Consider the following 13,624-nt stretch of genomic DNA (forward strand, 5'->3'; position numbering starts at 1 on the left):
TGTTGGCTGAAATGATTGAAATGTTTATTTTGTGACTTTAAATTCACATCTGAGGACAGAAAATGAGTGAGGTGAGTTAGAGAAATGTCCAGATGAAAGCAGAGTCACGCTCATGCAGGAATATGTGAGCAGAAAAGATGTGTCGCTCCATCAAGATGTTGAGGACAGAAGCAGCACGGTTTCCAGACAGGAAGTGTTGCTGAACCTCTAGACTGAGCAGCTGTGAGGGTCCAGGGTTTGAGTGACAGAGCTCTGTCCACTCAGACTGGCCTCACAGGTCACTGAGTCCACCTTCTTCCACTGGTCTGCAGGGAGGTTCAGGGTGCTGCTCCAGCTGAAGCGGCCGTCACTCCCCAGGACCTCCAGGCTGTGTGAGGTCGGTGTGGTGGTGCTGCTGCCCCCCACCTTCCAGCTCAGCTTCCACTGTGAGGGGGAGCCCCCGCTGGCCAGACACACCAGTGTGGCACTGCCCTGCTGCAGCTCCTCTGGGGAGGGGGGGAGGACGGTCAGGGTGGGACGCACCACACCCGCTGGAGGAGAGACCAGAAAGACGTGAAGGTTTGGACACCATCAAATCTGACTGAGCCGTTAGCTGGTGATGACTGAGGACATTTTGACATGTTTGGACAATGTTGGACAGCGTGACGATTTTCTTCTCTTTAACTTCTTTATATACAGTCGAGAGTTTAACGTGACACAGGTGAAACACTGGTGAGAACACACTTCACATCTGTGGCATCTGTCTGTTTCACTTCCTTTTCACCACAGGGAAAATAAATGAAGCGTCCACGCAAAGAAAAGTTGCATTTACGGATAAAATCTAATAAAATCAGTTTTTACATTGTTAAACAGTCAGAATGTTGAAAATGACCAAACAATAATGAGATTAAACTACTCAAGGAAGGTTATGAGCAATGAAAGTTGAGTCTAATTAACTACAAATGTTACATGTCCACATAAAATTTGAAACAATTAACATAAAAATTGAGAAGCCAGTTATTTATTTTCAGTTTATAAAGAAACAATTTAATATAATCTTTAATTAATGATGATGTTTATAAAGTTGTGACTCAGATGGAATCAAATAATAACAATTAAAACGAGACAAATGCAAAAGTCTCCTTTAAAATTGATAAAAACGTAAAAGTGAAAAAGATTCAAATAAAAATCTGTTACTTACAGTCAACGATGAGTTTGGTTCCCCCACCAAACGTGTACCACAGTGATACAAACTCATCAAGTGGTCGTACAAAAACCTCCTGCACTGTCAACAAGCAGCTACCCACTGAAAATTCACATCTTTTTCTCTCAAAAATGGATTATTACCAGTTGATTTAATGCACCAACATTTTCAATAGATTTAAAGTGAAATTTCTCTTTTTAAATTTGAACGATTTGATCACTTTTACACATCAGTCTCTTTACATGATCAAAACTGATGTGGATCAGTTACAATATTCTCATTCTACATTTTAATTTATGGTTTAAAAAATGCAATTTCAAGTTATTTAAAATGAATAACATTTTACAAAGTCAGCTGTAAAAGTTTCCAAGAAATTGTTTTTTTTAAAGCTAAAACTGCTGAATCCAGTTTAAAAATGCAAACATTCTCACATCAGCATCTGTTGTTGATGCTCAGCTGTATTTGTCAAATCTTTTCTTCAGTTCCATGAAGAAGAAAGTTGCTTTTAATCCAAGCTGTGTTTGTGTTGATTTTGTCTGCTCGTGCCTTCAGTGTGTTGAGAGCAGAGACATCATTTCCATAGAGAGGAGGCTTTGCATCATCAGCTGATCTGAGAAGGTTTATAGTGGTGTTAGTTCAACACTGCAGGACTCAGATCTGTCAGTCAACACAGCAGAAAGCACAAGCAGCATGACTCTCATCACCATCCTCATCTGGACGCTGACCTGCTGCTCTTTTACAGGTTTGTTCCCTCACAACCTCAAAGATGTCCTTGTGTCTTTTCTCTCCTCTCTTTCTGCTGATAAATGATGTGTTTTTGTCTGCAGGATGCAGCGGTCAGGTGACTGTGACTCAGCCTGCAGTGATCACATCTACTCCAGGATCCACTGTCGCTCTCACCTGTAAAACAAACCCTGCTGTTCACAGCCGCTGTCATAATGGACAATCATATAGTGATTGTTTGGGCTGGTATCAACAGAAACCTGGACAGCCTCCACAGCTGCTAGTAAGACACATAATAAATCATTCAGGAACAGCAGCTCGGTTTAGTGGCAGTGGCAGCAGCACCGACTTCACTTTGACCATCAGTGGAGTTCAGACTCAAGATGAAGCAGTTTATTACTGTCAGAGTTATCACAGTGGGGACGTGTTCACACAGTGATTTAGAGTGGAACAAAAACCTCCCTCAGTCAGAGAGCAGAGACACTGAGATGTTCCAGCAGCTGCTGAAGAGGAAGAGACTCTGACACAGACCAGTGAACACACAACTGACAGAAACATCACTGACAACTACTTTAATCACACAAACTGGCTCAAACACTGTTTGATTGGATTATCAAAAGAATCCTGACAAGTTTGTTTGTGCAGCCAAATTCATAAACAATCATATTCCAAGTGTGAAGATTCCATCACAATAATCTAACCTGCTGAAAATGACAACATGAACAAGTTTCTCTGTGTCTTCTCCAGGCAGAGAACCCTTAAATCTACCAGTGTTCTTTAGGTGGTAACAGGCTGAGAGAGAAGCTGCATCAAGTCAAGGGGAGCTCTGATCTTTGACCTTTCATTCTTGAGGCCAAATACAATCATTTCTGTTCTTCAGCATTGAGCTGGAGAAAGTTTTAACACTAACTCACTAACTGAGTTGTTAAATACACTTACTGGGAGCAACTAAGGGACTGTAGCCACATCATGACTTTAAATATAAAGTTGTGTGTCATCTGCATGAAAACAGTAACAGATGTGATTTCCTATTAGCTGAGCAAGATGCAGCTTGAAGACAGTGAAGAGGCCCGAGAATGGATCCCTGAGGAACCCCACATGTGATCTTTGTTCACTCTGACTTCTAGTGACCAACTGAGACAAAGTGTCCCTGTGTTGGAAGTAAGATTTGAACCAATTGAGTCCAGAACCAGTACATCCCAGCCACTTTTTCCAGCTGTGTCAAATGCAGCACTGAGGTCCAGCAAAACCAGGACAGCAGTTTTAGATGCATCACTCTTGACATCTATGTCGGTCAAGGCTTTAACAGGTGCAGCCTCAGTGCTGTGGTCTGGGGGAAATCCAGACTGAAATATATTAAAAAATGTTTTTAAACATGATGGAGTGGATCAGTTGAAAAACAGCTCTTTCATTGATCTTTTCCAGGAATGGAAGGGTTGTTATGGGCCTGTTGCTGCATCAAAGTCTCTTATTTTGTCCCTGACTGAGCCTTACTCTGATAATGTGGTTCCTGAAACAATGTTAGACAATTGGAGGCAGTTCCCATGAACTATAGTGATTCATTGTCCATGTGCAAAGACATTGACATTTCAGTTCCAGAGGAACAAGCGAAGGTACCTGAGCCCACTACAAGGGATCAACTCTTCTCTGTTATAGATTTCATGCTGGTCCAATTACAGCATCTAAACTATAAACTGCATGTTGCACTGATCCAAAACAACCAGAGTGAGTCAGAGTCAGCCAGAACCTGCTGATGTAATCATGAGAAATTTGCATGTTTATATATGAACAAGATTAATCTCGTGAAAAAGTCCAAATACACCACCCAGGTTCCTTCATGAAGGGTGACATTCATCGGTGCTTCTCCTGATATCCTTGTTTCTTGTGACTGTTGTGGACTCAGTGACAATGAAGATAAAATAGCAAGTTTCTGGCACACGTGACTGATCACATCATGTCATTCTAACAGATGGAACCCACGCTGAGTCAGCATTTTCATAAGGAACCCAATGAGAAACAAAGCAGATTTGAGCCTAAAACAGCAATAATGAGACATTTTTGATGACATTAATGGAGTCAAAGCTCCATGTTTGTGTCTCTGACAGCAGGTCAGAATATAAACTTGTTAATGAGAAATAATTAATGAAAGAAAGGAGAAAATTAACAGAATAAAAGTTTTTATTCAACTCTCAGTGGAAAAAATGTGACTCCTCCTCATGTGTCTGTGTTTCACTAGAACAGGTGAGTTTCTGTCTTCTGCAGAACATTTGCATGTTTTTCTGCATGGTTGCTCCTCAGAGTTTAAAGTTCTGATGTCACAGAGAGTCTGAACTCTTTTCACGCTCTCACACTGAAAACTTCAGCATCACCATGTTGTCAATAATTCTGACTGTCATCTTTCTGAGTCAGGGTGAGACTTTTCAACATTGTTTGATTTCATCCTCTTCTTCTTTCCAAGGAGGCTGAAATCATTTCATTTTTACATCATAACTGCTCCTCCAGGCTCTTTTCAACTGCTCTTTTTAACATTTGTTGTTTGTCATTTCAGAATCTTCTGCCAACAACTTTCTGACTCAGGCTGATAAATTCAAGTCTGTTAGTGTTGGAGGGTCTGTGACCATCAGCGCCACAGGAAGCTCAAATATTGGCGGCTATCTCAGCTGGTACCTTCAGAAACCTGGACAGGCTCCTAAACTTCTGATATATTCTGTATCAAGTCGCTTCACAGGAACGCCGTCTCGATTCAGTGGCAGCAGATCTGGTTCTCAGTACACTCTAACCATCACTGGTGTTCAGGCTGAAGATGAAGCAGATTATTACTGTCTGGGTGACCATCGCGATGGAACATTCACACAGTGATTTAGAGCCGTACAAAAACCTCCCTCAGTGTGACTGAAGTGAAAACAGCAGCTGCAGCTGCAGACGATGAAGAGTCACCAGCAGAACTGGTTCAGTCAACACCAGAGTCACCAAGTACAAACCAGATTCATTTAAACACAAGTCAAATCAGTTTAAAAGCTTTAAAATAACCATGAAAAATACACAAATACTCAGTTTAATCATTAATAGAGGAATGATATATTACAAGTTACAATGGACAAAAAATCATTAGTAATAATTAACCATTAAATCAGAAATTACATTTACTCAAGTGCTGCTTCTTTGTGCAGATTTGATGAACTTTGCTTCATTCATGCCAAATTTGTTATGATACTGTTATATAATAAATAATGTAGAGATCATAAAGGAATAAACTCCTATCAGCCATGAAACACATTCATGTTCATATTCATGAATATAAATCCATCTACAACGAGCTGTAACCATCTCTTCTAACATGATTTATTATATTTCGATACTGGGATATTTCACCTTCTTCAACCAGGATTGTCTGAGTTCTTCCAAATTTTCCTGTTGAAAACAGACAAAAACTAAAGACAAATGTGGAGTAAAGATGGTTGATGACCAGATTGTGATGCTTTATTTGAAAATAGTATCAGTGAAGATAAACAACCAAGCAGAAATGTCTTCATCACTTCAAGCTTTAATAGCAACATCATCATCATCATCATCATCATCATCATCATCATCATCATCACCAACAGGAGCAACATGACAATGATTTAGCGCTCTCACATCTAGCTGCTGAGCTACACACGTGATTGTGTCAGACGTGACAGCCGTGTTGTTCTCTGACACACAACTGCAGCTGCAGACGATGAAGAGTCACCAGCAGAACTGGTTCAGTCAACACCAGAGTCACCAAGTACAAACCAGATTCATATGAATCATATTCAAATACATTTTAATAAATTTTACAAATAAAACATTGTACACAATTTAATGTAAGTAACTATGTGATGTAGTTTGTTCTGATTATTTAGAAGCATCTGAATATCTCACCACTTTTTCAACCAGATGAGGGATTTTAAACTTTTGCCCCGTAGTTGTTTTCACCTGCTGTAGACTTGACAAAGATAATGGAGGTGGATCATTCTTTCAGCACTGACATTTCGCGTCGTCCAGAACACAGCATGATAACTACTTCTGATTTGAACCCTATTGTGACCAAACTGTCACCCAATCAGGAACAATTTTTTTAAAAAAAGTGCCAATATACTTTTACTGCTGATTTATTTTGAGTACGTTCTGTTGCACCCTTCTATCTTCGTGCTGCATTTTTCGACGTCGACCAGAGTACATTCCTGGCTTCTCTGGAACGGTCGGTTGGAATTAAGAGGACAGCCCTAAATTGGTTTCACTCCTACCTCCACCAAAGAACGTTTTAGCCTTGTTAGCACAGTTTTTTTCATCCCCTTCCCCTGGTCATCACGGTGTCCCCCAGGGATCCTTTCTGGGTCCAGGGTTTTGGGTTTGGGTTTGCCCTACCGCCTGACCCTAGCCCTTAACCCAGCTCCATTGCTTATATCGTTCATCTCAGGGCAGCTCCCAGGTCTCCTTCATGTCCCCTGCTTAAACAACACGGTGACAGAGCCTTCGTGGTTGCTGATCCATCGTCTGCCACCGGACATTAGAGATTCCCCTCTAAAATACAGTTTTTAAAAACAGGGTTTTTACACCTCTTTACATTGGCCTTCCCTGCACTTTAATTGTCTTAATCTGTTATATCTGTAATTGATTGTCATTTGATGTCATCTGAGTTCAAGATTTTATTTTTTGTTTTTGAGTTATTACCCTGTGTACAGCACCTTAGTGCAAAATGTGTAAAAAATATTATTTGATGCATCACAGCTAAGACAAAACAAACAAAAAAAAACCACTGCCAATTATGAAAATAATATAGATAAAATTCTGGTAAGTAAGCAAGTCAATTTAAAATCAAAACTGTCTGAATTGGCATGTAATATAAGAGAACTAAAATGGAATTGCACATGGACATCAAACGTCAACTCGTTTTCAGTGGGCGTGGTTTGACGTGCGGGGGCGTAGTTGGAGGTGACGCGTCGCTCCTTCCTCGGCTTCTTCGCCGTGTGAGGCCTGATTTGGAGCGAAGCAAACGTCGAAGAAAATCAATAAAAAATAACACGAGAGAAGAGGGCAAAAGTGCCGCCTTTATTCTGGTGAGGTTTTTACTGCCCCCGTGCATTTCTAAGCCTGTATGTTATTTGGTTCGCTGTTGCCACTGAGTGCCATGCTGCTCTCGAGGCTTTTGGAGGCGTTAACGTTAGCCTCCCTGGCCTGTTGGGATTCAGGCGCTGAAATGTGGTAAATATTTGCTGTCCTTAACAGCTCCTCATCTTTAGTAGAGTCCATAATACTCCAAGGGCGTGTGCTTATTTAGTCGTCCTCACTCTTGCGTGTGTCCGTTTTCTACCCGGGGGAGGGACGGGCTATGATGCTAGTTAGCCTGCTAATGCTAATGCTGATGCTACGAGTCAGGCCGCTCCGCTTCATCACCAGCTTTGACTCTGTATGCCTCAGATCAGCAGAGAGAGCAAAAGGTCATCATTAAACGGGTTATAACAGAGGGTCTTATTCTATAAAAGTATATTGATTGATAGAGAATGTCAGTACCACTGCATTTCAAAGCTGTGCGAGCTAAAGATGAAATTAAATGCCAGTATAAAATGGCAGTTTGGGAAACTGATGGCATTGTAGAGCCACTTTCATGGTCTCTCTGCTTTGCAGCGGTTTAATGTAATACAAATGTGCATTGTTACGTCCCAATCCTTCACCCAGTATATTCCCAAGCACCTTTGCAAAAGACTGATCACCGTTATTAGTGCAGAATCCAGTCCAGAATTGGTGTGGAACCGAGTGGCGCACGTTATATTTGAGGTTATGGGGAATACGTGCATCCAGTTGTGCAAAAGCTTTCACAATATGTGTGCTGGGGGGTTGGAACACAACTCCAGAAAGGAACCCATTTCACCGTGCATGTTATCTGGGCAGGCAGAATCAAAATGAAATTGGTCAAGGCTGGATTAGGGTCCGTATAATGTGTGGAGTCAAGCTACTCCTGCTCAATCCAAATGCCCTCTGGGTCTCTAACTGGGTTGTTGGATTTCTGTCTTAATCCCGCCCAGCTTCAGGAGCTGCAAGGTGTCGCCATGGCAATCCAACAGTGGCACAATGACAATAAGAATGTGAGTATGACATTTTGGCTCCCGTATCAAGTGATGCTGTGACGTGTGACTTCATCAACTTGGTGTTGGACGTGCAAACTGGGGGTTTTGGAGTGAAGTGATTGGGAGCTAATGAGGATACATCCACATCTGTCTAAATGTTCATGAACGTTATGGTTTTGAGCTGATAGAGGTTTCGCTAAAATTGTCCCATTCTTGGTGGAATCAGAAGACATGTGAAGCCTGCTGACAGTTTGTACAGGACTCATTCATCCTCTGAGCTTCTAACCCAGCAGAATACACATTCCCAACTGTGCTTCTGCATGAATGGACCTCTGTGGGGGGGTAGCTGGGCATCTTCCTGTTATAAGTGTGCGATCCATTTTCAGCCCCCAGCCAAGGTCTCTGCTGTCACAACAAGTACATAAACGGTCAAAAATCGGCCGTCTTGCTCTGGTGTTGCCAACCACATCTTCATATTTAACAGCAGTTGTAGTGTCAGTGTGGTTACTTCTGCATTAGGACTAAATGAACCTCGTCACATTGTTCACTACATAAAGGTACGCAGAACCTTTATGGTTTCTTTTTAGAAAACTTGGGTAGCAAACTTTTTTTATATATAAAAACAACCCTTTTGTTTGACCTGTTTTAATTCTATTTATTTTTTAAAAATTCAGAAGAGAAATCTGCAAATAATATAATAATAATGTGTGTTAGGATTGTGCAGGAAGTCAGATTTCAGTTGAATTCAAAGGATTTTTGCAGCGGCGTTTGGAGTTGGTGCTTTGAGTTTGTGGCGATTGAGCATTTAGGCTTTTTTCCCTTCTTGCTCTTCACGGAATTCTGACGTATTTGTGCTGAAGGTTGGTTTGAAGAATCACCACCCTCCCTCTGGATTTGTTGGGCTTGAATTACATAACAGTTGCACATGTGACACTTATTTTCTGCATCCATAATTTTCCCAAACGACAGATGTTCAACTATTGGGGAATAAATCTAATTATATTTATGGAACATAAATAGCTGTTGCTCTTTATCTTATTTATTAATTGCTTTTATAGTGTTCTATTATTTAAATGGTCATGTACGCCCAGTTAGAACTCGGTTTAACTGGAGCGCTCGTGTCCGACCACGATGTCGTGCAGTTTAGTCACCGCTTGTGTCTCTTCTGCAGGAGGTGTATGACATGTCAAACGGTTATGAAGACCACATGGGGGGGGGCGAGGGAAAGGATGCAAAGACCAACCTAATAGTGAACTACCTGCCTCAGAACATGTCGCAGGAGGAGCTGCGGAGCCTCTTCAGCAGCATCGGGGAGGTGGAGTCCGCAAAGCTGATCCGAGACAAAATCGCAGGTAGGTCAGGCTGCGATGGGACGAGACCTGTGGTGAACCAGTGTGACGCCTCTGGGCAAGGCTTTGACCTTTCCGAAATACAATGTTTGTGTGGATTTAGCAGAAAGTGGATCATCTTACGAGGAGGATATGAACCCTCTCCCTCTCCTTAACGATTTTTTTAAACCGTGATTTCATTTAGCCGAGAACCCAGGTAGGAGGTAGATTTTTGTTCCAGCCCGTCCAGCTCTTTTTAACTGGAGACTGTTTGTTTCTTTCTTTAGATTAGCATGCATTGTCAAGAATTGTTTTTTTCTTTTCTTTCTTTTTTGTTTTAATATATTTGTTTGCCAATTTTTTTAAACTATACAACCTTTTTTTGTTTTGTTTTATTGTTTTCCTTTTTTTTTCTCTAGGCCACAGTTTAGGGTACGGATTTGTTAACTATGTTACCCCTAGTGATGCAGAAAGAGCTATCAATACACTGAATGGACTAAGGCTACAGTCCAAAAATATCAAGGTAATGTGCAACAAGGTGTTCTACAATTGTCAAACTACAGATTTCTTGTTTTATAACCTCTGTGGCTCCTCTGCTGTTTGCTAGCTAGCTAGTGCCTGTCAGTGCAATAAGTGACACTACTTTTCCTGTTGTGTGTTAACTTGAAGGCACTTTTGCGGTAAATTCAGTGTTTTTAACAAAAAACAATTGTTTTAAGTATCCTTTGTATTTCGAATTTTAAAAAAATTATTTATACTTTTGTTGCTAATCTTTGCTCCACTCCAATATTTAACACAAGAAATCAATGAAGTATAAAATTAAATCAATAATAGATCAAATCTGTTGGGTAAGAAAATCTGTTAGGTCAGATGTTGCAACTTTGCCCTTTTAATGATATAATAAGCAAATATATCAACAGCTGAGTGAATTTACAGGCTTGTAGTTGTTATGTTTTGCACAGTCAGCAGAATTTTAATCGAGGAAGTGTTTCCTGTTGTCAGGTTTCGTATGCTCGGCCCAGCTCTGACACAATAAAGGATGCTAACTTATACATCAGCGGCCTGCCCAAGTCCATGACCCAGAAGGATGTGGAGGACATGTTTTCCCGATTCGGGCGTATCATTAACTCGCGTGTTCTTGTTGACCAAGCTACAGGTATGAAGCTTAACTAACGCCTTTGGCTTTCTGAAACCGAATGTTTAACCAACCCCTTAAACAGCTGCATCAATCATTTCACACAGGCGCATCCAGGGGCGTGGCTTTCATCCGGTTTGACAAGCGGGCAGAGGCAGAGGATGCCGTCAACAACCTGAATGGCCAAAAACCTTCAGGGGTCGTCGAGCCAATCACAGTCAAGTTTGCGGCCAACCCAAATCAGACAAAGAACACACAGGTCATCTCTCAACTCTTCCACAACCAGTCTCGGCGTTTCGGGGGGCCATTACATCACCAGGCACAGAGGTTTAGGTGCGTGCCAGCGAGTTGCTTTAAGATTTAAAACCTTTAGATCAGGGCTTAAAGTGTTCCAGCCCCAGGCCGGATCCACAAGGTGCAGAGTTTGACTGCTTTGAAAAATGAGTGTGTGATGGCCCGTTGACATGGCTGGAGTGAATCCACAAACAGGCGGACGCTCTAAAGCCAGCATGTGGGGGTTCCCGCCAGCTACACTGATCCATGGAATGAGAGGGACATAGCTCGTTGTCTTTACCAAGCTAATATCTGTGGACAGCTGAGCCGCTGTTCTGTCAATTTCTGCTACCTATGGAAAGGTGCATCTCTGCAACCTCATCATTTAACAGATAATTAATAGTCCATATTGGTTAGGTTGCAGTGTACGCAACATCATTTGTTATTGGGTAATGTTAGCGCCAATAGATGGAGACCCACCTATTGGTAGCAGTAGCAAAAATTGATGAAGCAGCAGAAAAAATATAACAGTCTTGTAAGGTTGTCATTTTATCCAGAAACACATTTTTATAGCTTTATCAACTAATGCTACCAGCAGCACTGCTTACACAGTTAATTATCTACTGTTGCCATTGAAAGGTGGAAGTGGTGCACGTATTGTTGATTACTTATATTAATTAAATGGCTTTATTGTACCAAACGGTATGTGGCACCCCCACCCCCCATGACTACTTTAAGCCATGCTTTCGATGTGGTTGTACATTTTTAAAGAAAAGGACCAGTGTCGGTAAAAAAAACAATTTCTTTTTGCTGATAAAGAGCTGTCAACATTACCATTTCAGGTTCTCGCCCATGAGCGTCGATCACATGGGGGGGGTGGGCGGCGTCAGCGTCCCCACCAACTCCAATAACGGCTGGTGCATCTTCATCTACAACCTCGGCCAGGAGGCGGACGAAACCATCCTCTGGCAGATGTTCGGCCCCTTCGGCGCCGTCACAAACGTCAAAGTGATCCGCGACTTCACCACCAACAAGTGCAAGGGCTTCGGCTTCGTCACCATGTCCAACTACGAGGACGCGGCCATGGCCATCGCCAGCCTTAACGGCTACCGGCTCGGAGAAAAAATACTGCAAGTGTCCTTTAAGACCAGCAAAGGTCACAAATAGAAATTGGACAGTGGGGTGTAGAGGAGAGGTGGAAACGACCTGCAGGAGGCTTTAACAGCGAGAAGTTTGCAGCCTTTGAGTTTTAGTGTATCCAGAGTTAAGTTGACTCTTCTGCACCTTTTGTATTTGTCCAAACAACTTCTTAATTGTCTTTGTACTCATGTTTTGGACTCTGACATTCAGTAGTTTGATATTATAGAGGGGGTTACGAATATATGTGGCTGTCCCCAAGTAATTTTAAAGCAAATGTCGAAAAAGCTAAGATGCTCATGTGTGTTGGATGTTCAGCTGAGGACTCCCAACAGAAGGCTGGGAAGCGGTTCCAAACGGCAGAGAGCCCAGCGCGTTCTCCCCAACGGCGCTTCTGGGGAATAGGTGAGGATCTCGTAAATCCGAAAAGATGCCTTAAAATGACGATCCAGCCGATAAACAGACCCGCAAAAACATCACCGTCACGTTGAGTTACCGTGAAAATTAAGCACTTTTAGCCAGGCTGTTTTAGAGCATCGCAGATCTCAGCCACTCGTGACAGGAAATTGGCTCACCTTCAAGATCTAACGGTCTGTTTTTGATCTGGTTGATTTTGTTGTCGTCCCTTGTAAAGTTGTCTGGAGAGTCCAGTGAAGTATGAAAGTCGATGAAAGAGACGGACCAAAGGCAGGCAGAGATTTGATCCTCTAATCCCAGTTTGTTTTGCTGTTTGCTTTTTCTTTTCATTGATTTCCCCCCTCATACATTCTGTCTCCTAACTGTAATCTCCAAACATAACTTTGAGGAGCATCTTTCCCCTAAAGAGAACCTTAATGGCCTGTTTATTTCATTTAGTTATTCTTTTTAATTTTAAAAAAAAATTTGTTTCCCTTGGAACATAAAAACACCATTAAATTTTATTTTGTTTTGCTGAGTTTTGTTTGGTTTGTTTCTTTTTCTTTCTTTTTTCCCTTTATTACTGAAGTCGGCCTGCGGTTCAACAGATATCTGGCTTCGATCAGTGTTAGCTCGGATCAGCGTGCATAGAAAGCTGCGGCTAAATCGTTCTAACGGTAAAACACTGCAGAGCAACAGAATTAGCGAGCGATGTCGGACGTGTTTGAGCTCAGTGAAACACTAATAAAGAATTCAGTTGAGGTGTTCATAGGTGGAGCATCACAGTCTGGTTTAAGATGAAATCACCGAGATTAAACCTCGTCAGAACGTAACCACGCCAACGAGATAACTCCCTCCATGAGTTCCAGCTTTGGCTCTTATCCAGGATTTCAATGGGGGTTTTTTTTGTTTTTTTGGCTCACGTCTCAACATTGTGCAATATTTCAGAACTTGCTTAAAGCAGATACAGTTTATTGTAGTCCTGGACTCCGTTTTTTTTTTTTACTTTAATAATTTTACTGACATTTGTGTGGTACTGCTTACTTTAAGAGAGCGCTACATGGGAGACGTGAGGGGAATCCTTTTGGGAAAGTCCAGAAAAACAGCATTCCGCCTTAATTTATTAGAGAAATGAGTGTATTATTCGTGAGTGGACGTGCATATTTATTTGAACATGTTTGTAGCTGTATGTTACATTATTGGAGTTGTTTTTTTTAAAGATTTGTTGGTGTTAAAGGGGCACTAAGTCCATGTCTTCTAACATTCGGTCCATTCAATAAAAACATTGTGATTTTTCAGAATTAAATGTTTATCTCAAAACCATTGGAATATTTAAGTGATTTTTTTGTAACATAAATGT

General features: G+C 41.5%; 1 protein-coding gene and 3 gene segments (V, D, J or C); 3 read left to right on the top strand and 1 right to left on the bottom strand.

Moving 5' to 3' along the window:
* The window catches only part of LOC115248046 (Ig kappa chain V-III region MOPC 63-like), a 31,516-nt gene that overhangs the window by 8,066 nt on the left and 9,826 nt on the right, over positions 1-13,624 (top strand). Inside the window, 1 exon segment of the V gene segment in view lies at positions 5,893-5,896. Within this exon segment, the coding sequence occupies positions 5,893-5,896 (4 nt within the window).
* Positions 1-13,624, bottom strand: part of LOC105418531 (Ig kappa chain V-III region MOPC 63-like) — a 21,589-nt gene continuing 7,965 nt past the window's right edge. The window contains 2 exon segments of the V gene segment in view: positions 1-530; positions 1,181-1,218. Coding sequence covers positions 208-530; positions 1,181-1,218 — 361 coding nt within the window.
* Positions 1,869-13,624, top strand: part of LOC101077535 (Ig kappa chain V-III region MOPC 63-like) — a 27,667-nt gene continuing 15,911 nt past the window's right edge. Inside the window, 2 exon segments of the V gene segment in view lie at positions 1,869-1,925; positions 2,011-2,338. Of these exon segments, the coding sequence occupies positions 1,874-1,925; positions 2,011-2,338 (380 nt within the window).
* LOC101062657 (ELAV-like protein 1) lies at positions 6,833-13,587 on the top strand. Of its 4 annotated transcripts, none has more exons than XM_003977136.3 (7): positions 6,838-6,987; positions 7,954-8,013; positions 9,167-9,347; positions 9,743-9,846; positions 10,326-10,479; positions 10,566-10,791; positions 11,574-13,587. In XM_003977136.3, exons 2-7 carry the CDS (start codon positions 7,978-7,980, stop codon positions 11,896-11,898), a joined length of 1,026 nt encoding a protein of 341 aa, XP_003977185.1. In that variant the 5' UTR covers positions 6,838-6,987; positions 7,954-7,977; the 3' UTR covers positions 11,899-13,587. The 4 variants fall into 4 exon arrangements, with proteins under 4 accessions (XP_011616545.1, XP_003977185.1, XP_011616544.1 ...); XM_011618242.2 differs by lacking the exon at positions 6,838-6,987 and adding an exon at positions 7,079-7,132; XM_011618243.2 differs by lacking the exon at positions 7,954-8,013 and having other exon boundaries at positions 6,833-6,987.

The sequence above is a fragment of the Takifugu rubripes genome, chromosome 2 (assembly GCF_901000725.2).
Source record: "Takifugu rubripes chromosome 2, fTakRub1.2, whole genome shotgun sequence".
NCBI classification, from domain to species: Eukaryota; Metazoa; Chordata; class Actinopteri; order Tetraodontiformes; family Tetraodontidae; genus Takifugu; species Takifugu rubripes.

Bases quoted from the DNA above. Each gene is read 5' to 3' on its own strand.
- LOC101062657 (XM_003977136.3), top strand. From the start codon at position 7,978: ATGGCAATCCAACAGTGGCACAATGACAATAAGAAT. The intron at 9,348-9,742 runs GTAGGTCAGGCT...TTTTTTCTCTAG, and splicing joins GATCCGAGACAAAATCGCAG to GCCACAGTTTAGGGTACGGA. The intron at 10,480-10,565 runs GTATGAAGCTTA...CATTTCACACAG, and splicing joins TCTTGTTGACCAAGCTACAG to GCGCATCCAGGGGCGTGGCT.